General features: G+C 35.7%; 1 protein-coding gene across 5 annotated transcripts in view; it reads right to left on the bottom strand.

Annotated features, from left to right (window-relative positions):
- Positions 1–24,072, bottom strand: part of UNC79 (unc-79 homolog, NALCN channel complex subunit) — a gene marked incomplete at both ends in the record, with an annotated part of 264,901 nt that overhangs the window by 189,428 nt on the left and 51,401 nt on the right. For all 5 annotated transcript variants that reach the window (XM_081289012.1, XM_081289013.1, XM_081289015.1 and 2 more), the window contains 3 exons: positions 7,032–7,161; positions 7,904–7,959; positions 17,023–17,115. In XM_081289012.1, coding sequence (XP_081145138.1) covers positions 7,032–7,161; positions 7,904–7,959; positions 17,023–17,115 — 279 coding nt within the window. The remainder of the gene's footprint in view (positions 1–7,031; positions 7,162–7,903; positions 7,960–17,022; positions 17,116–24,072) is intronic.

Below are 24,072 nucleotides of genomic sequence, written 5' to 3'. Positions count from 1 at the left end.
CACAAATGTATGGTACAATCTCTAGAGTAGTGATTAAAAGAATAGAAAAAGATTGAATAATGCACTAAGACAAAGACAAGGTGGTAAGATATTTAAATATACTTAATATACTCAAAAAGAGGCAAAAAGGAGAGGAAAAAAATGTGAATTTAAGAGCAAAGAGCCGGGTGCAATGGCCCATGCTTGTAATCCCAGAGGGTCAAGAGGCTGAGGCAGGAGGATGGTGAGTTTAAAATCAGCCTCAGTTAAAGTGAGGCACTAAGCAACTCAATGACACTCTGTCTCTAAATAAAATAGAAAATAGGGATGGGGATGTGGCTCAGTGGTCAAGTACCCCTGAGTTCAATCTCTGGTACCTGCCCCGCCAAAAAGAGCAAAGAAACCATTATTATATATGGGCTAATCTTATTTGACCTAAATGCTCCAATTAAAACACAAAGTTCACAAAAATTGAGTTTAAAAAAGAATTGCATGCTACTTACAAGACACACATGAAATACAGACTATAAAATCTTAAAAGAATGAAAAAAGTTATAACAATCAAACACTTGTAAAAGCTGGTGTTGCTGCATTAGTTTTATACAAAGCCTCATGAGAGATTAAAAACAGGAATTTCAAAATGATACAAGTTTCAGTTCATGAGAAAAGTATTGCACTCTAAATTTGCACCTAATAACGAACGTAGTCTCAAAATACAAACATCAGATATTAACAGAATTACAAGGAGGAATAGACAAATTCACAATCAGAGTAAGATATTTTAACACTCTACTCTTGGTAACTGATAGAAAAAAAATAAACACAAATGCAATAACAGTAAGAAGATCTGAACTACACAATTTAAAATTGATTTAATTGACATACACAAAACACTATAAAAACAACTGCCAAATACAAATTTTTAAGTACATAGAAATGTTTACAAAAATAACTATATGCTTATCCCTAAAGAAAGTGTTAAAATGTCAATTATGTAAAATAAAGCAAAGTGTGTTATCTGACCAAGAAGAACCAAACTTTAAATTACCCTGGTAAATCATCCATGGGACAAAGAAGAAATCATGAAGGAACTTGGACATGAGCACAGAACATAGGTTTTAGCCAGGCAATAAGGCAAAAAGACATAAAAGATTTACAAATTGAAAAAAAAAATTATACTTTTATTTTCAATAACAATATAGTTGCATACATTAAAAGTTTTTTAAACAAAGCTATCACAATAAAATTTTAGAATTAAAAATGATTTAGCAATATTGCTGGATACAAAATCAATACACTAAAATTAATTACATGTCCACATACCAGAACAAAGGGTTAGAAAATGTAATTTTTAAAAGGTATATCATTGGCAATAACATCAAAAATATACACAGAACACTAAAACAGCAATGGGGGAAAGTAAAGAAAGGAAAACAATAGAGAATACCATGTTAATGGATTGGGAGACTCAATATTATAAAGATATCAATTCCCCAAATTGATCAAAATTATCCCAACATAATCTGAAGACAATCAAAATCCTAGCAGTTGGTTGTTGTACTTACATTTAACTTAACAAAATCTTCAACTTAACAAAGCTGGATATAGTCAAGTTATTCTCAAAAGAGGAAATAGAAAAGGATAAAGAACAGGAAGAGTGAAAATGAAGAAGAGGAAAAGAACAACAATAAGATGGCAGGGTTCACACTCCTGGATATGACATTTTATTATTAAGCTATAGTAATTAAGACATTGTGGTATCGGCAAAGGGAAAAATATGCCAATTGAACTAATAAAAAATCCAGAGACATCCTTAAATAGAACTAAATAAAGAATCCAGAGACAGATCATCCTTAAATAGAAAACTGATTTATGACAAAAATGATACTACAGAGCAGTAAAGAAAGAACAATATTTTCAATAAATGATGTTGAGTCAATTGACTATCCATAAGAGAAAAAAAGAACATTACCTCAACACCATACAGAAAAATTAATTCCAGATACATCTAAAAGGTTAAAAGCAAAGATTATAGAAGACAACAAAAACATTGAGTTAGTTTTAGGGTATGGAAAATTTTTTGTAGATAAGATATAAAAAAGACTAAACATAAAGATTGCCAATCTTTTAAAATTAAAAATAAGAACTACATTCAGAGAGTAAAAAATAAGAAAAGGTATTTATAATTGACATATATCACTGACAAAGATTATATACACAGGATATCCAAGTGGCCAATAACATGAAAAAGTGTTCAACTTCATTAGTAATAAGGCAAGGGCAGATTATAACCACAATAAGATATTTCAACACATCCTTGATAATGACTAAAATTTTTTAAGTTAACAAAACAAAGTATTCCCAAAATGTGGAATTATAAGATAAAAATAATATTCATATGCTGATAATTGGAATAAAAATTAGTATAACTACTTTAGAAAGTTGTTTGCTATTTTCCATTAAAGTTAGACATGTGAGCACCCTCTGATCGTGTGTAATTCCATTGTAGGCATACACCCAACAGAACTGCATGCAATTTTATACCAAAAACCATACAGAAGGATGTTCATAGCAGTATTATTTGTAATGGGCGCAAATATCCATGAATAGAAGAAGAGATAGGTAAACATGGCATATTCATTTGATAGACTATCTATAGCAATAAAAATAAAGTACAATTATCCTCAGCACCATGGGCCATATACACACATGCACACACACACACAGACACACACACACACACACACACAAATTAAATAAATAATGGATACTTCCATTTCTATAACACTCAAAAACAGACAAATCTAATCTCTGGTGTTGGAAGAAGAAAGAGATAATTATTGAGAGGGGGCACATTGTGAGAGACATTCCACATACAAATAATTTATGAGGGTTTTCTGCATGAGTCTAATGCACCAATAAAAAAGTTTAAAACATTTTAATTATATGGGGATAAAATCAAGATAATAAAAAGATAACTGTGTTGGGCTCAGTGGTATAGTAAATTCAATCCTCAGCCAGAAAAGATAACTCAGAACTCAATAATGAGGAGTAAAGGACTGATGGACCTTCTTCTGCTTGTACTCAAGAATCCAACAATACTAATGTGGAGTTAGATATGTGGTAGACAGGCCTAAGTTTAACCTTCTAGTTATTCCCTATTTTTAGCAAAAGTCTCTGTCTTAGAAATGTAACTCTGATGCCACATCTTTTGTCTTATAGTGCAAATCTAAACTAAACAACAACTGGTGGTATTCTTTGCTACAAAGGCTAAATTATTTATTAGTTGGGACACTATAACAAGAAAATTGCTAAGTAATTACTTTCTCCCTTACAGAAGCAGAGCTGCTTAGAACAATATAATGGTTATTTTCATTATCAAGAAACTTGTTATAATCTTTTGTATGTTTTTTTAAACAGGAGAAAAATATTTTAATTATACATAAAATATATGAGACTCCAATTTTTTTATCTTTAACACTCATACTTTAATCAAAATTGGTGTATATTGTTGTATATATCAATAAAACAAAAATAAGTAAACATTTTGGATCTCTAAATCCTCATTATTTTATCTTCTTCATATAAGTTGTAAATATTTTTGTTAACTATGTTTAAAAAGCAATGCAGTTTAAATGAGTGCAGTAGCACACTCCTGTAATCCCAGAAGCTCAGGAGGCTGAGGCAGGAGGATGGAGAATTCAGTCAGCCTCAGCAAGAGCGAGGTGCTAAACAACTCAGTGAGGACCCGGTCTCTAAATAAAATACAAAATAAGCCTGGGGATGTGGCTCAGAAGTTGAGTGCCTCTGAATTCAATCTCCAGTACCCCCAAAAAAAGCAATACAGTTTATATACATTACAGCAAATTAATAACAATTATTAAAGCTATATGTGTTCATAGTATTATTCCTTAAATGTCTCTGTATTTGAAATATACAATAAAAGTTGAGGGGAAACTTGTATCATTTTATACAATATGATCTTTAAAACATGTGTCAAAATTTGAGAGAAATATACCAAAATGTTAACAGTGGTCATTTCTAAGTGGCAATATATTTTTTTCCTTCTTACGTGTTGGTTTAATTTTTCTATAAGCAATTATTTCCTTTCATAAAAATTAAATTTACTTTTCAAAAAAGAAATAAATCACTGGGAAAACATACAAAAATTGCTGGCCCCTAAGAAAGATTTCATTTTTGAGCTTTGAAGCCCATAAAATCCTATCTCTATATAAATTTTATTATTGAGAATATTTGAGATTGCAGTGCCATCTAACTATACATCCTTTGGTATGCTTTTCATTTCAGCAGGTATTGAAGAAAGATTCTAATGCTTTAGCTAAAATTTAATTAAGAACTGAATTCATAAAAGTGACATCACACTGTTAGAAGAGAAAATGTGAAGTTTAAATTCAAGCTGTCCCTTCATTATCTGTGTTAAAGAAGGCATGTGACTTAAATTCTGTTTCCCACTCATCATCTGCAGAATTGAAATAAGAAAACCTACTCCTGAAAATTTTTGTGAATATGAATTGAGAAAGTTTAAAAGATCTACTGTGGGTCTTAGTCCATAAATTGTGTTCAATTAGAAGGCTGAAAAATTAGATAGCAAGCAGCTAGAACAATGTCTGACAAACAGCTTATGCTGGATACATAGTAATATAAAGACCAAAATGATTAATTTTTCCTGATCTTTTGTTCCCTGCATGGAATTCCATGGTCTACCAGAATTGGAATTATAAGAGAGCTACCTCCCAGGGTCCTGAGATAAGGCCTGGCACATGGAAGGTGCCCCATAACACATTGCTGAATGAACAGAAGCATGGACATACAATTTCAAGAAGGACCGGAGACAACCATGTCTTGGTCAAACAACTCAAGAGAGGATGAAAGAGATGCTCTGATCCTAGTAGGCATGACATAAGCTATTTTGGGAAGACAGGTTTGTCTGACCTTTATAGAAAGTATGGCCACAGGAGTAAGTGGAAGGGACTGTCAGTGCGCTGGAATTATGGGATACTCTGGATAGGCAAATGTCTTCAAGTGGCTTCTCCATTTAAACCTGCACCTGGTTTCCCTTTGCTCATAGTGTAAAATCCAAACGCCATTCACAGGCTGTCAACCCTTCTACCTACCTCTCAGTGCTCTCTTCTAGCTCCACTGTCTGGAGCTGCATTTGACTTTCTCCAGTTCCTGAGTACTACCCTGCTATTCTTGACCTCCACCTCTGAAGCATGGATTTCCTTTTGCCTCACACTTACATTTAACCCAATCACACTTATTCCCTTCTGACATCTAGTGTGTACACACTGATACTTCAGGTTTTAGCTCAAATGTCCTTTACTTAGAGCCTTCCTTAACAAATGCACCTCCCCAAACTAGCCCACCATCAGGGTAGGTTTGGAGACCCTTCTATGTGTTCCCACAGCTCTCTGTATTTGCTCCACCTTAGCACTTATAGTATCCAGGTCTTTTCCCCACAACCTGATGTAAGCTCCAAGATATTAATTACTTTAGTCTGTTAAATTCACTGCTTTGCCATCAGTACCCAGAATAATGCCTGGCTAATAATAATGGGCACCCCAAAAACATGTGTGGAATAAAATGAATGATTCACATCCAGATTGTATTAAGCTCCATGAGGTCTGGTTTTGAGTTGGTTCCTATATCATCAGCAAAAGGATAGTGTCTGGAACATAGTAGCTACTCATCAAATAAATAAACTTCATTTGATGTTGATTATCTATTCAAACCATCACACATATGCTTATTTCAGGGACCTAATAAGAAAGGTTTGGTGTCTAATACTTCAATAGTTTCACCTTTTATTCTATTAATGTGTTCAACATTTTTTGCTAATTTTTACATTTCTATTATCTAGTTAGCAACACTGAAACATTCTCTATTGATGATATAAAATACCAATGATGCCAATTTCCAACTTCAAAAAATTTACTTATTATTTATCTTAATTGTTTTGTTATTCTTGTACCCACCTTTAGTCTGGGTAAAATAAGCCCACACAGGACCATCAAAGCCCAAATAATAGGTGTTAGTAACACTTGGCTTTAAATCTTTCATCAAGAATATAAATCAGACACCTAAAATAAGTTAAATCCTCTTAGAACCAACTCAAATCACCTTTGTAAAGATGTGATGCCAACAAAATAGTAAAGTCTCAGAACATTAGTACACACTCAAAATGATCTGAACAAAGGCTGCCCTTGCAAAAACACCCACCCCTCCCATTCTCAGAAAAACATGTGTTCAATTAAGCTGGGTAGGGGAGTTGGGGGGGGTAGGATTGTGCTTTGAAACTCCATTTGCCATAAAGGATTTTCGCCCTTTCGTTTTTATAACACATAAACAAAAATAACAATGTAGGACCTCAAATTTGTTTGTTTTGCAAGGTTTTTTGGTAGATATGTCATTACATTTAAAATTAATGTTTACGTCACATGATTAATTACCAAGACTCATCAATTATTGACTCTTCCTGACCAATGGTGCTATCAGGATCACTTAATTTTTATTTAGTGCATAAAATGGAAACACCACTGAAAGTGCTGCCAAGAATCTCAGAGCAGAATTAGCCAGCTGGAGTTTCTGCTAAATGATGAGCAAATGCGTAGTACTACTCTTACCATTCAGGCTTATTAAGTGATTAATTTTATCAATAGCTACAACTGTAGGTCAGCTGTATATAGCAAATGGGATTGGAACTTTGGCAGTTTGCTATGATGTCATAAATACTTTTGAAATTGGTTTTAGTTATTGTATTTTTTTTAAGAGATGGGAATCTCGCTGTGTTTCCTAGGCTGGCCCCCAGTTCCTGGGCTCAAGGGATCCTCTTGTCTCAGCCTCCCAAGTAGCCTGGATTACCACAACTGGCCAGTTAATTTATTTTTAAACCACCTAGTTTCAGAAAGGATTTATGACAGTGTTTAAAGGCACAGTAAATATAATCCCGAAAGCCTTTTTTTAAAATCCATGAGCCACGTGTGGCATAGGAGAAATAAAGATGGGGCATCACAGGCCTCTTCTCTTCTTACCTGTGTACTGCAACCCCCTGTACTCGCTTATTGCCCCGGGAGGTTTTAAATTGGGCCAATAGTGGAAAAGCATTTGCACAGCTGGAGGTTTCACTTGTGAAGGCCCATAGGCAATAACATACAAAAGGTCCTACAGGAAACAGGAAGCATATTTTGACTTAGCACCATCAAATAACAATAAATATTCATTCAATATTACTAGAACATGGGAATTCCAGTGGAGAGGATGAGGTGGGTCACTTTCCTGGAATCCATCATCCAGGTGTGCTTCACAGTTTAGACCACATTATAGCATTATAATTATTCATTATTTGCTCATTTATTTTTTCTTCTATAAATGATCCCTCTGGGCAGAATTCAAAAGTACACTGTCTTATAAAAATTTTTCCCAAATTAGATTCATCTTAAAGAAAGATTTTAGGGATTTTGTTTTGTTAGCAGTCTGGAGATGGAACTCAGGGCCTTGCACATGCTAGGCAAGCACTCTACCACTGAGCGATACCCCAACTCAAAGAAAGTGTTTAGAATAACATACATCAGTTTTAAAAAATATTTTCCTAATCACATTTCTTAACAATTCACATCTCCTATTTGAAAGAAAGCAGATTCTCAACTTTTCAAATTAAAAAAATACATGTCATACAGCATAATATTTGCCTAATTTCAAGAATAAGATGTATTTAATTACTTTATCTGTCAAGACACTGTTCTAAATGATAGTTTAGTAAAGAAAAAAGAATATCCACTGCCACATAAGAAAACTAAGACAACAATAGCTTTGACCTAAGCAACAGATACAATATGCAAATAATTTTTACCATTTTATATAAATTAATGTAGTGACTATGGGTTAAATTTGACCCCAAACTTACTTTCCAGACTTCTTGTTTATATTTCATGAGGCATTCCAGTAACTGACAATGATACACTGTAAGAAGAAAATGTAATGTGCACATGAAATGTAAATACCAAACATCCTTTGAGATACATAAACTACTTTAATATGATTTCCAATTCCAATCATTAAATTGTTAATTACTTATTGCCACATATTCATATTTTCAAAAATACCATAATCTCTTGACTTATCAAGCTTTACTCAAGGTCTTTGAAAAGTATGACACATATCATATTACTAGACATGTTAATAAAAGTCTTTAGTGATCATATTTCTGCAACATAAACTTGTATCAATGCAATAAAGAACTACAGAGAAGGGAAAACAGGATCGCAATGAAAGCTCATTTATTGAGAATTCATTATGTACCAAGTATCAGGCTAAAAGCTTTATGGCATATTATCTCACGCCCTCCATGTTTCAGTTCAGAAAATAGCTTCCTATCTTGCCCAAAGATGGACAGATAGCAACCGACAGACTGATGGGATTAGAATGAGAGTTTTATCACTTGAGCAGTGTTATGGTTTGGATGTGAGGTGTCCCCCAAAAGCTCATGTGTGAGACAATGTAAGAAGATTCATAGGAGAAATGGTTGGGTTATAAGAGTCTTAACCCAATCAGTGAATTAATCCCAATAGGGATTATCTGAGGAGTAATTGAAGGAGGTGGGAATTGGGGTGTGGCTTTGGGTGTATATTTTGTATCTGGAGTGTGGAGACCTCTCTCTGCTTTCTATTCACCATGAAAGCTGCTTCCCTCTCTCACAGTCTTGCACCATGATGTCCTGCCTCACCTAGAGCCCCAAGGAATGAGCCAGCCTTTTATGGACTGAGACTCTGAAACTGTGAGCCCCCAAATAAACGTTTCCTCCTTTAAAATTGTTCTAGTCAGGACTGGGGTTGTGTCTCAGCGATAGAGTGCTCGCCTAGCATGTGTGAGGCACTGGGTTTGATCTTCAGCACCACATAAATAAATAAATAAAGATATTGCGTTCACCTATAAATAAAAAATAAACATTTTTTAAAAATTGTTCTAGTCAGATCTTTTAGTCACAGCAGCAAAACAGCTGACTAGAGCAAGCAGTAATTCCATTTTGGGAAAGAATTTTTTCAGAGCTACACAGCAACAAGCTCCCTTGATTTCCCATGTTCACTTGAGGAGTAAAGACACTGTCATCCTAGTTAGATGCCTTTTTGCTCTACCTTCCAGCTCCATCATGACCCTGACATTGTTCTCACTTCAGCCACCAGTGACCCCATGGCACTCGGTTCAGTGGATGGTTTTCAGGCTGCATCTCACTGATGTCTCAGTGGCATTCAGTGCTGCTGACCACTGTCGTTTTTTAAATCACTCTCTTCCCATGGCTTCCTGATGTGACATGACCCTCTCCTATCACCTGTGTTGGACACTGCTATCAACAACCCCTTTTCCCTGTCATCTGCCAATGCACAGACTTTTCCAAATCCCCTTGCAGCTACAGGACTCCATCCTTGCCAGTAGGACCTAAGAGAGAAAACTTCTAGGGAACTTCTCATATTGTTTTCCTCTTTGATTAAAAGAAAAGGGCCAACCAGGAGACCTTTTTCTAACGACTCTAACTCATCTTTTTTTTGAATGTGGTTGTCTGAGGAAATAATGACCTCCACTGTGGCAGCCATTGCACAAACGTGAGGGAAAATCTAAGGAAACACAAAGATGCTATCTCAGCCCTTGATACTGTAGAGCTAACTTTAAGACTTCCTACTGAGCAAACCACAAAAGAGTTTTGCAGCTTTTATTTCAGTTTTCATTTTTTAATTGGTTTGTTATAATTGTGTATAATTATATATGAATATTATAATAGTGGGATTTCTTACACATTTGTACATGTAGTTTAAAGTATCTGTTAGCTAAGCAGGAAACTCTCAATCTCCTTGGCAACTTTACCCTCTTCCACAGGTCCACTTCCTATTGGAGTTCCTAGAGGCCTGAACCAAGAAACACTCTACTTTTCATTTGCACTCTCCCCCAAGCAATCTCATGCTCATATTAACTACAGAAGCCATCTATGTGAAATTGGATGAGGTCATTTGACACTCAGGTGTAGGCTCAGAATTCATTATCTCTAGTCTAGAATTCTGTTGTGAGGTCCAAAACTATAACACAACTACCTAATTACCATCTCCTCTGAGATGTCTCAAAGGCTTCTTGAACACAGCATGTCCAAAACAGATCTCTTGCTCTTCCCTCAGAAGCCTCATCTTCCGGTGCCTCATTTATCAATGAATATAACCTCCATGCCTAGTTAGAGCAAGTCAGAAGAAACCCACTAGATCCAATGTGTCACCAAGTCCTATCAATTTGACTTCATAAATAGCTCTCAGTAGATCTGCTGAGGGCCATTGCCAAGTAGGAATGACGCATCAAAATTTCCTTGCCAGCGTACCCCATGTTAAATGGACTTGCCTTGGAAATTCGCTGTGACATTGCATGTGTGTTTGAGAAAGGTGACCCTGCTCAAGGACGAGGGTGGATCCAGGTTTAGGGTGTATCCTGCAGGTTTTAGGAAGTATCCCGGTTTAGGATAATTTGGGTTTAAGGCGTTCCCGGTTTAAGACAATCTGGGTTTAGGGAAGTTCCAGGTTTAAGGTTATTGCTGCTGGGAATAGGGCGTATCCTGCTGCCTGAGTTCCCGTTGAGTTCTCATGGAATTGAGAAAGTATTTGGGACGTGAATTGTGCGGCAGAACTTGGATTTCCCCAGAACGTGTGTAGAGGCCGGTGTGAGTTCGGGAATAAAGAACTGCTGTTTGAATCTACAAAGCTGTGAGTGGCTTGTGATCTTGTGCCCAGCCAAGACTGCGGCATAGATCCATTTTTTTTTCTATTTCAATTGTCCTTGCCTTTGACATGCATGCCTGAACAAATGCAATGAATGCCTTATCAGTCCATCTATACCCAATCTGGCCCTTTCTCATTCCATTCTCCATTGCATCTACTTAAAACCCCTCAGTGGCTTCCCATTAGATATGATATAAACAGAGGACTTCTTGCCTAACACAGCCTACAACATCCTGAATGTTCTCTAACTCTCAGCTCGTACTAGCTAGCCCTCCCCTAGAGTTCCATCTACACTCATCTTTCAGTCTCACTGGCTTGCCAGGCTCCTTCTTGACACAAGATTCTGCCACCTGAACTTCTGTCTCACTCGCATCCTGTAGATCTTCTTAATACAACTCACTCATCATTCAATTCTTGTACCAAAACTTGCTTCCTCTGAGAAGCCCCCACCGAACTCCTCAACAAAAGCAAAATTTCCTTTCATAGAGTTTTATAATACAAGGTACTTCAAGCATTTGTCACAACTGAAATTTTATCCTTGGTTTTATAATTACTTGATTAATATATTTCCCCTCCTCCAAAATGTGATATGCTTCACAAGATGAAGGTGGGATCTGTTTTGTTTTATTAACCATAGGGTCCCATATTACTCTAGAAATGGAATGTTGTCTTTAAGCCACCACTGAGTGTTTAAGTACACATGTTCCAAGACATTTTCTCTTATACAGTGTCTGTCTGCGTGTTCTGCTACATGAACCTCTGTAGTATTCCACCTACTGCCCCCTGAACAGACCTGGAAAGTTCCTCTGTTTAAACTATTTCCCTCACAGAATGTCTTACTTATCCTATCAATCAAAACTCTATCCATATTTTCTTTGCTCAAGGAACATAAAGCCTTTCCTGATCATTTCAATTCATGGAGTTCTCCCCCATGATTAATTAACACCATCTATAGCATTTATTTGGCACTTTCCACATACCCTTTACATGGTTAATTAATGACTTAAATAAATATGCCTAACTGACCCAATTAAATAAGTTCCACAAGAAGAGTCATATTTTGTATTTCTGTGTGGTTATCACCATTTCTAACAGAGAATCCTGTACATGGGGCTGGGGATGTGGCTCAAGCGGTAGCGCGCTGGCCTGGCATGCGTGCGGCCCGGGTTCGATCCTCAGCACCACATACCAACAAAGATGTTGTGTCCGCCGAGAACTAAAAAATAAATATTAAAAATTCTCTCTCTCTCTCTCTCTCTCTCTCTCTCTCTCTCTCTCTCTCTCTCTCTCTCACTCTCTCTTTAAAAAAAAAAAAAAAAAAGAATCCTGTACATGGAGGTTATTCAATGAATAACCTTCCTCTTACTTGAGGAAGTGCTCTGCTCTGTCCTTGACACATAATCAGCTAAAAGAAACAAGCTGCCACTTGTTGCTTCTCTCAATAAATATTTAAACAATAGATAGCATTAGAGCAGATTATGCTAAGTGAAGTTAGCCAATCCCCCAAAAAAACAAATGCCAAATGTCTTCTCTGATATAAGGGGCGGGGTGGGGGGGGGAGCATGGGAAGAAGATTACCTCTAGATAGGGAAGAGAGGTGAGAGGGAAAAGAAGAGAGAAGGGGAATCTCACGGAAGATGGAAGGAGACCCTCATCATTATACAAAATACATGTATGAAGATGTGAGAAAAAAAAGAGAGAGACAATATCGTCACCTTAGATTGGACAGAAAGAAGTGATGGGAGGGGAGGGGAGGGGATGAGAGTAAAGGAAGGATAGTAGAATGAAATAGACATTATTATTGCTGTGTGTATATACCAATGTGATTCTGCAACCTGTACACTCAGAAAAATGAGAAATTATACCCCATCTGATTCAAATGTATGATATGTCAAGGTCATTGTACTATCATGTGTAACTAATTAAAACAAATAAAAATTTTTTTTAAAAAGACAAGCCATAAGATTAAGAAAAAAAAATTTAAACAACAGAATGATGTCTGTGTACTTGGCCCCAGTGGATTTTGCTTTACTTTTTAACTCTTTCCCGTATCACAAGACTATTTGGGGCCAGAACTGTAATTCCTAGTATAAAATAGCTGGTTATAAGCATTTCCCATGAACATATGAAAATACATTGGAAATAATCTGATAAATAATTCTACCTGATCACAGTAGAGATAAAAATATTCAGATAAAAATATTCAATTCTATGAAGAAAATGCCAAACCATAGAATTTGCATTTCTTTTACTTGGTACAATGTGCCAGTCACTGTGCCAAGCACTTTACCTATACTTAACTCACTACAAATTCAAAACAACATTTTAAAGTAATATAAGAAGAATTATTCCCATTTCACAGATGAGGACACATGATCTTGGGAAAGTTAAAGAACTTGCTCCACACGGCACTGTCATTTGTAGGTAAACTCAGATACAAATCCATATACAAAGTACCTCAAAGTACCTCAAAGTACAGGATTTTACCATTCAATGTTAGAATCTAGGCTTCATGATAAGACTTTATTTTTAAATTAAATACATAAATGAGTATCAATCTTTTATTACGTGGTAAGACTTTAATTAATTAGATTCAAATCAAGGGTTTTTTTCAGAACATAACAGATCTTAAATGTAAATGATATTTTGATGGTCCTTGAAGCTAAACAGTGAAATGTGAGATATAACATTCCCCCAAACATACATTTTAATTAAATCCACATGATAATCATAAATCATTTTATACTTAAAAAATGCTATGGACTAAATATGCTCCCTCAAAATTCATGTTAAATTTAGTGGTAGTATTAGAAGGTGGGAGTCTTTGGGAGATGATTAGCTCATGAGGGCAGAACACTCATGTATGGAATTAGTGCCCTTATAAAAGAGGCCTCAGCATTCCCTTGCTCTTTCTGCCATGTGAGGGCATAGACAAAGATGGTTGTCTATGAACCACATAGTGGGTCCTCACCAGACCACTGAATCTGCCAGCACCTTGATCTTGGACTTCCCAGCCTCCAGAACTATAAGTGTTTATTGCACACACAGGCCACCCAGCTTAAGGTATTTTTGTTATAGTATCTGAAACAGAGGAAGACAGAAAAATGGCACTGAAAAGTAGGGTGTTGCCATAACAGCACCGAAAAATGCAGAAGCAGCTTTGGAACTAAGTAATATGTAGGAGCTACAAGAGTTTTGAGGTACACCCTAGAAAAGCCTACATAGCTATGAATGGACCTTTTTAACTGTTTCAGATAAAAAAGAACAGAGCCATTGAGAAAGCCTCCATCTTCTTAAAGAATGCCTAAGTGATCCTGAACGAATGTTGGTAGAAATATGGACAGTAAAGGCAGTTCTGATAAGGTGTCAGACAGAAATAAGGAACGCAATATTGGAAGCTGGAGGAGAGGCCATCCTGTGACACAGTGGCAAAGAACCTGGCTGAGTTATGTTGATGTCCTAGTGTTTGGTGGAAGGTAGAATTTTTGAATGATGAAATTGGCTATCTGGCTGAGCACAGTTCTTAGAGAAATGCTGAAAGAGCAGCCTGGCATCTCTGACTGCTTACAGTAAAATTCCTCAAGTGGGAAATGATTTAAAGACAGAAATGTTAATCAAAAAAGCAGCAAAAGTTAAAGATTTGGGAAATTCTCTGCTTATCTGTATTAAAAGAATGAGAAAAACTTGTTAGGAAGAAAACACTAAGGGCATAACTAAGCAACTAATAAACAGTCTACTGAACAGAAACTAACGACAGCCAGCCTTCCCAGGAGAAGGCAGGAGCTGCTGCCCCATATGAGGGAGGATGACACTTTAGGAATCCTCAGAGCTGCCTGGCACAGTGGTGCACTCATAGTCCCAGCAACTCAGGGGGCTGAAGCAGAAGGATCACGAGTTCAAGGACTGCCTCAGCAATTTAGCAAGACCCTGCCTCAAAATTAAAAATAAAAGGGTCAGGGTATGTGACTCAGTGGATAAGTGTGCCTGGGTTCAATCCCAGATACCAGGGGGGGAAAAAGGAAGAAAAGAAGAAGCCACCCACACTTGGGGGACTTCACACCTGCCACCTGGCCCACCTCACTGCTGGCTGCTTCCAGTTCCTACACTCTGATGCCTTGTGCTTCAGCTGCCCCTCAGTGAAGTGCCTTTGTCCCCAACATAGCATATGCTGCACTGACAAAGCTGTGAGGGCTTCCACCTAGATTTCAGTGGAGCCCAAAAGGGTCATGAGCACAGGACCCAGCCTGTCAGAGAAGGCTGAGGCAGAAAACTGACATGGCAGCAGGATTATCATGGAAATCCCTTCTCGGGCAATGTCAGGAGAGCCATGCTGGCCAGGATCCCTAAAGCCATGAGGCAGGACCACCTGGAGCCTTGGAGCCCAACCCTTACCCAGCAAAGCTGCTGGGAAGGAAGAACATCAAGTCAAAGATTTTTCTCAAGCCTAAAGTTTAATGTTTTGGGGTGTTGGACCTACATAGAACCTGTCATTCCTTTCTTTTTGTACATTTCTCTCTTTTGGATGGGAATGTCCATCCTATGCCTGTCTCACTGTTGTATTTGTTTTGATGGTGCTAGGAAGAGAACCCAGTACTCCTCATATGCTAGGTAAATGCTCCAACACTGGGTGTCTGCAACCCAAGTCCCCATCATTTTATTTTATTTTAGAAACATATAATTTATTTGATTTCACAGGTTCACAGCTGGAAAGAAAATTATCTCAGGATAAATCGTAATTCAAGTCTCACCTACATCTGATTTAGATGATATTTATATGAGATGTTGGACTTTGGACATTTGATGTGATATTGAAATGAATTGACACTTCTGAGGTTGTCAGAATGGAATGAATTTATTTTGCATGTCAGAAAGACATGAAGTTGGGGTTGGGGACAGTGATAGAATGACAAAGATTGAATATGTGTATCCCCCTAAAACTCGTATATTAAATCCTAACATCCAATGTAATGGTATTAGGAAGTGAAGTGAGACCCTTATGAATGGGATTAATGGAATTAGAACTCCCTTGCTCCTTCCGTATGAGAGAATACAAAACAAGCATGACCATCTGTGAATCTGGAAGCACCAGATCACTAAATCTACCAGTACCTTGATCTTGGACTTCCCAGCCTCCAGAACTATAAAAAGTAAATGTTATGTGTAAGGTGCCCAGTTTATGGTATTTTTGTTATGGCAGCCCAAACAAACTAAGGCAAAGGATGAGAGCTGGGTGAGTTAGTGTACTTCCTAATCCCAGCTATCTGGAAGATGAGGTGGAAGGATCATTTCAGCTCAAGAATTAGAGGCCAGCCTAGGGAAAATAGCAAGACATCATCTCAATTTAAAAAAAAAAAAAAAAAAAACCTTCAAGGCCAACACTCTAGATTAAGAAGCATTAAGATTTTGAAATGGAAAAAAAATTTTTTCCTCATTCTTCAGTCAAAAACTCCAAAATCTCAATTATTATTCTACTTAATTAAACAGAAGGTTTAAAACAGTGCTATAATATTTATTCACTTTCCAAATAAACAATAACTGAAAAAAAAACTGAGTTCATATCTCAGCATATGACTCCTATAGTCAGCTCCTTTTTAGATCAGCTCCCCAAAGTTCATCTGAAATTATACTGACAAATGGAAATCAAATAGAGCAAGTTATATAAAACCTGTCCAACAACACTAGTAAATCCAAGACATAAAAATCAAAATGAGATTTTTTAATCTATTCAACTCTACAAATTTTATGATGATACTCAGTGACCAGTCATAATGAGACAAGTACTTTCAAATACAACTATTGAGAATATTGAAATTTTTTCAAGCCCTTTAACCCATGAATCCCTCTTTTATTAATTTATTCTAAAGAAAATAATCAGAAATGTAGTAAAAGGTTTGTGTTCAAGGACATTGGTATGACATTAGAGGACCAAACTTGTCAAATTATTAACCAAAGTTATTTTTAGTTGTTAGAATTAGATATTTTTATATTTCTAATTGAACTATTTCTATATATTTATATTCAATCAAATTCCAGTCAATGTTCTAAAATTTTGTCCTCAAACATTCTTAAAAAAAAAACCACTAGTTGCAAGAGCACTAATTACTTTTAACAATAGGCAAGGAAAATTTATTTTAATTCAAAAATCTGTTTTCTAACACACCTCCAATTGCCAAATCCACCAAGAGAAGTTCTCACATGAAAACTTCTAGCTTATTTATTTAACGTCTTACTTAATGATTGGTTTTGGAATTAGTCAAGACAGATTTCCACTTACCTGGATTAGATGTGTACTGCATTGCAATCATTAGCATGGAGGATGCAGACAGATTAACATGTGCAGGAACACCTTCTCTCCTGGAGGAACCCACTGAAACCAAAATTTCTTTGATTAGACACAATTTAGTCTATATATAGATAGAGAGATAGATACACATATATATGCATATATACTTGCTGCTTCACATAGAGCATGGGAACTAAGAAGGAACTTAAAAAGAAAGTCCCAGTCAGCCAATGAAACTTTACACAAATAAAACTCATAAAATTTTCCTTGTATACAAATGCAACAGTTGTCAACATCATAGCAAACACGTACAGAGTATCACCAAGAAGGAACAATGCCAGAATGTGACATAATGGCTTTAACAGAGCCATGCTCAGATATGATCACTACTTCCAATATGTTTATGTCTAGATGGAAAAGAAAGGGAAAAAAATCTTCTATGTGCTCAGATATAAAGAAGGAATACTGAAGGTTGTCCCAATAAGGAAAAAAAAAAGTAAAATGTTTTTAAACCCAACTTGAATTACTAAATTATCTAGAGATGCAGATGAAATAAGGTTAGTATAACATGCAACTTCTTAGTTACACATAGAAATTTTAAATCATGTTATAAAAATACAATATTAATTTTTAAATTATTTTCAATGCTCATAAATCATCAGTTTTATTCAAACCTTCATATGTAACTTTATCATTATTGTCTTCTTTACCATGAGAATCACTACTTTGTTAAGTTTTACAAAACTTACCATCTTCAAATCCATCTGAGTTTGAAATAAAGCACCTTTTGAATCTGTGAATAATGCCATTGCTGGACATTTTATCCCACATCAACAAGTATCAATCACAGAGCAAAAGTTGTTTTATTGAAAACCTGTCTTACATATGTAAAACCATGATCTCCATTTACATACTGCTTTTAAAACATCTTTAAGTGGTTTTTTCATGGCAATATTAAACACTATATTAAATTTCATTGTCTTTTTTTAATAGAGTACATCAAATAACTCCTTTAAGGATTCACGTCAAGCACTGATAGAAGTCACTTGAAGTATTGTGTTGTCTCTAAAGGGTACTTTATTATCCCAAGCACAGTAATTGAGAAAGAATCCACAATAGGAAGACCTTTATTAGGATTTGAATGAAAAATGATTCTCCTTTTCTGGGGAATAATTGCAAAAGTACAAGATACCTCTTATTCCTAGGTTTATGTGGAAAATTGTCAAGCATGAACAGAACGGTGTGCAGGAAGTATAAAACCCTCAAAGAGGCAACTCTCAATATCCTGAACATGAAATACCATGACTTTGGCAACAACCAGCAAGCAGAAAACCTCAAAATCTGCTTTATTTTATATAAAATTACAATACACAGGGAACATATCTCATTTACATCCAAAAAGATAAGACAGTTTTATAAAACATGTGATAGTAGAACCATCAAAATACCAATGAAAGATATGTCACATAATAAAGGAAACAATGTTTAACATGATTCTTTTTTCTTTTTAACACAAAGAACTTTCAGTACCCATAATGGATGGCTGCTTTCACAAAAGCTTTACAAAAACAAACAAAGTAAATCCATAGTTAAATTCCATTGAGTTTGTTTTCAATTACTGGCAGCTGAGTGCTCCTAACCCACCAAGCAGCCAATATTCAGGTAGATAAATTAGTTTGGCTATACAGTATAAATAAGCATTAATAATTAAACAGAGATATAGAGAGCAGTATACTGTTCTTAGATGACAAAGTTGATTAATCAAATACAATTAATTAAGGAAAAAGAACTTGGAGGCACATTTAAAGAACAAGACAGCATTGCTCTAAGGCTTTAGCCAGGGAGCTTTTTCAAATTCAGCTTCTTGGGTGCCCATATCTAGAGATTATAACAGTCTGGGAAGCAGGAAAGACATATCAAATTAATAAGCACACCAGGTGACTCTGATGCAAGCTGGCCAAGGGCTTCCTTTTGAGAGGTTCTAGTAGAGAGATGAGAAATAAGAAGGGAAATGCCCAGTAAGATGTCCAGGGGTAGAAGAATAATTGGCAGAAAACCTCAAAATCTGCTTTATTTTATATAAAATTACAATACATAGGGGACATATCTCATTTATAACCAAAAGGAATAAGACAATATTCTTTGTGCCCCTTGTTAAAGAAAGAGGAAAAAAGTCTAGTTTCCAACATATTCAAGAAAGAAAGAATGTATCTTTTTGTGTATCTCCATTCTTTTTGAGACAATTATTTTCACCTCTGTTTAATTCATCTCAAATTTTTTAAAAACAAGCATTTCTCAATCAGGAAGACTATAGCTAAGAGAGGCTGAGAGTCAATGTGCCTGGAGGCCTTTAAAAATGGGAGCGATGCCCAACCGTCTCGGATGATTTAGGGGAAGTCTATTTGGAGAACTGCCCAAATAGCTCAGCAACCTTTGGTTGTCCCTGTTACCCCTTCAAATCTATGCTCTTCCTTCAAGTATGACCAGCCATAAAGCCAAAAGTGTTCTTTTGGCTCTGGCCCTAGGAAATTGGCTCTAATACTTATATAAACAGACGGTACCTTCCAATTTCATAGCCTTTTACTAGACTGAACAAAATAACTGCAAATCTTGTTTAATAAACAAATACAAGTACACACTATTTATTGAATTTTGTTTAAAAGGCATAATGTAAACAGATGTGCAGTTTTTCCCCAAGAGGGTGTTAAAAAAAATATGTACAATAGAAGATAGTCAAAATAAGAAAATTTCAATCCCCAGCACCACAAAAAAATGAGAAAATTTTACACTTAATATCATACTCAAAAAAAAAGTTTCCAGTCTTATTCCCTATCTTCTCAGCACCACCAGTACGATCATTACCAACACCCCTCTTTCCATGATAAGATAAATCTCTTAATATGCTCCTGCATTTTATAGTTCCTAATGTACTATCATGTAGAGCTCTTATGATTGTCACCAAAAAAAGTAAGTATACAAGGAAAGTCATTTTATAAAAGAGAGAAAAAAATATTTGCAATCTAATTTTTGAGACTATATTCCAAATCACACTGGATTCACAGCCAATGTTCTAGTCACTTATTCATTCACCAGTATTGTTCTCAATACCGCCTATGCACCAAACATTTTTCTGAGCCCTGAGAATACAATAGTAAAGAATGTAGACAAGTCCTCATTCCTTCTGGAACTTAGATGCTAGAGATGTGTTATCCAATATGATAGCCACAAGTCACTGAGTATTTAAATTAAAACTGAATCAAACTTAAAATTCAGCTCTTCAGTCTTACTAGTGAAGACATATAAAGCAGGGCAAGAGAGAAGAGAGAGGATAATGCCAGGAGTTATATTAGCTAGAAAGAAAGGAAGGGCATCTAGAAAGATGTGGCACTTGAGCTAAGACCTAAAGAAAATAAGGAAGCAAATCAGGAGATCATCTGGAAGAAGGACATTGAGACAGAGGAGAAAACACAAAAGCTCAGTACCTTTAGGAAACTGCAGAAAGGTGATGTGCATAGTGAAGAGTGGACACAGACAGGCAGTAATGAAAGTAATAAGGTAAGCAGTAGCCAGATCACAGAGGGCCTTGTGGGACAACTAAGGACTTTGAAATTGGTTTTTAAGAGTGACAGTAAGATAGATGATTTGGATGAGGGAAGTGACATGATCTGATTTACATGCTTGGAGAAAAGTTCTGGCTTTTTAGTGAACAGGCAGTAGCAGGGCTTAAAAAAGGAACAGAGAGGTGAGTTACGAGGACCAGTGGCCCTCAGGAGAGTTAAAAAGGAACACAGAGAACCAGCTCATTGGGTAGGTCCACATGAGAGATGGTGGTAAAAAGTGGTCTGAGTTGACATATGTTGAAATAAACCCCACTGGTCTTAGAGAATCATCTGGGAAGAAGAGACACATTCAGGTGTACGCAACAGAGCCACTTCCTGAACTTCTCTATACTGCATCACTTGAATTGAAAAGTAGTCTTCTTCTGCACTTGTGCCTTGGGTTTGTGTGAGCAGAGTTAATTGTGTTCCACTAGAGAGGGTTTCTCCAAAAGACAGCCACACTTTTCAGAAGGGTATTTTAGTGAAACATAAAGACAAGACAATATGATCCTGAGTTTCTGTAGGTTAAGTCTATTAAAATATTTGCAGATGTGCAGGTTAGTGCAAAGTCATAGAGGCAGGACAGCCCTCAACACTGAAGAGATGTTCTGACATGTTCTAGGAGCACAACATCTGGCATAATAATGACAGTTATTATATAACAAACTAATTCCCGCTAGTAGATGGCCCTCTACCTCAAGCAATATTTAAGATGATAAAATTTCAGAGAAACATGGAAATTGCAGTGGAATATTAGAATTATAATGGGATTTAACATATCTGTGATCTGACTACCATTTGATCCATTATGCATACACTTGTACAATGTCATAGAATATTCAAAAGCCATTCTCATATGTTAGTTATCTCCTTTTCTTTGCAATAAACATGGGATGTGGACAAGGGAAGTTTGATTATTGACAATTTTATAAGGGAACTAATGTTTGATGAGGTTGAGATATTTGCCAACTGACAAAGGACTATATTCAGTTCTTCCAAACTCCAGTACTAAAATATTTCTCAAAATTCAACAAGGTCTTCTTAAAGTATAGAAGACCTGCCTTATAAAAACAATCATTAGCTAATAAAATAGACATCATATATTAAATATTACTAAACATCATCAGTATCTTGCACTCTTTTTTTAACTTTTTTTCCATAAAGTATTAATCTCTGGAAGACCACAGAAACATCACACATCCTATACAATAATAGTTTTTAAAAAAGGTTACATAAAAGTAATGAAACAGATGACACATGGCCAACAGCCTGGGACCAGACATTCAATTAAGTCACGCAATTACTTTTAAGTCAAAGCAAAGATTTGAACAAATCTTTATTTTTCCTGAGGGTAACTGACTTTTCAGAAAGTCTAACTTGGAAAAGAAACCAGATTTGCCTGCACAGTCTACGATACTAGGATATACTAGAAGCATCTTGAACTGATATAATACTTCAGCTTTATTAGTATCTTTAAATCAAGGTTGTTTGCATCAATTAAGGTTCATTTGGAATTAGTTTTTTCTCTTCTCTGCTTTTTCTCTTTGGAAGACATTATCTTCCAAACATCCACATTTCAATTCAATTCACAAATCACAGATCCTTTATTGGAAAAAGAGAGGTTTCCATGGTGACATGAAATAATTTTTTTTCAATTCTTAGTAACTCCTTTAATTTTTTTAATAAACAAAGCATATTGCACACATATGGAATAAAGAAAATATATTTTATTTATGGAAGGAGTTAAAAAGAAAGGTTATATAAAAGGGAAATTTAATAATAAATAAATTGATATTTGCTCTGCAGAACTTCAAAAGGAGTTACTTAAAACTAAAAGCACAGCACATAGTTTACCAACAAAGATGGCATAAAGGACAAATGAGATACACATAAAGGCCTTTTAATCTGAAGGAGCTGTAATATCTCATTAGGTTCACTCCAAAGCTCAGAACTTCATCATCCAGGTGATACAGACAATGATATAATCATTTAATGCCTGAAAATTTGTCTGTGTTTTACATTTGACCTAAGGAACACCACACCAAAGAGAATTTTTTTAAAAGAGCCCTTCTGTCTTAAAGACTTTTATCACTTTATCAAGAATATAAAAGACTCAACATTTGGGCCTGGGGGTGTAGCTCAGTGATAGATAACTTGCCCAGCATGCAGAAGGCTCTGGGTTCCACCAGCACTGCAGGAAGGAAGGGGCAACATCTTTATCCTAACTCCTTGGTACTGAAATTAAAATATTCTAGGAGAACTTAAAGCCTTCTGTGTTGTGTGTGTTTTTTTACTCAGAATTTCTAGATATGGAAACAACCACCAGAAAATAAAAACAAGGTCCCTACAATGAACAGTCCCACATTCTCACATCAATTCATCTTGACATGAGTAACCTGGAACCAGATCCCTTCCATCTTGGCATCTATCTCGTACCTACTTTGTGAAATAATGAGCACACAAAAGCAGCATCTGAACAGTGTAACAGAATGCAACTATAAAAGTTAGCATTACAATTTATTCTTGAAGATTTGAAGCTAACAAAGATTGTCTAATGTTGAACTACCAAAATGGAGATAAGAATCCAAGTTAAAACTAAAAGACTAAATTCAGACAATAAAATAAATACATGAACCATATCAATAACTAGATTAGAGGAAGCCATGTGCCTTTTATATAAAATACGATTTAACCTAGGACTATTAAGCCAGAAATAACCTCACAGATTGATTTTTTCCAGATACCTCCTTTAAGGTTGAAAAATACAATCAATGTGATGCTGCAATCTGTACATGTGCGAAAAATAAGAATTCATACCTCATTTGAATCAAATGTATGATATGTCAAGATCATTGTAATGCTTTGAAAAACTAATAAAAATAATTTAAAAAATTAAGTTCCAGAGACATGAAGCAACTTGTTCACACCTTTAAATGAACACCAAGTTATTCCTCTAATCAACACTAAAATTCACACAAATTCTGTAAACTCGACTCACTATTTTGATCTCTTCAATTGCCAAGGTGCACACATTTTTATGAGTAAGGATTCTAACCTGACTTCAAGTTAATTAGTGTTCTAGGTTCTGTATTTCTAATTAAGTAGAAATTAAAAATCAAGTGTGATGAAATGAATGGCCAGCTCCACAATACCTGATCAATTTTAAGTATAACTTCAGAATCTTGACATACTCAATGTCTCTCCCAAAATTATTAACTTATTCCTAAGAAGTAGGAATACGGTAAATTAGATTAGTTATTAGAAAGATATAGCCTCACTTGCAATAATTCAAAAAACAAGACTTTCTATTTTTTTTCTAGTGCTTTTTTTTTTTCCAGTGCTGGGATTGAACCCAGGGCCTCATACATGCTAGGCAAATGCTCCACCATTGAGCTACATCCCCATCCCAACATTATTTATTTTAGAATAGCTCTATACAACT

The sequence above is a fragment of the Spermophilus citellus genome (genome assembly GCF_964194105.1).
Source record: "Spermophilus citellus genome assembly, chromosome: 4".
Taxonomy (NCBI): Eukaryota; Metazoa; Chordata; class Mammalia; order Rodentia; family Sciuridae; genus Spermophilus; species Spermophilus citellus.
Note: the sequence above shows the minus strand (reverse complement) of the source record. Positions and strands in the feature narration are given on the sequence as shown.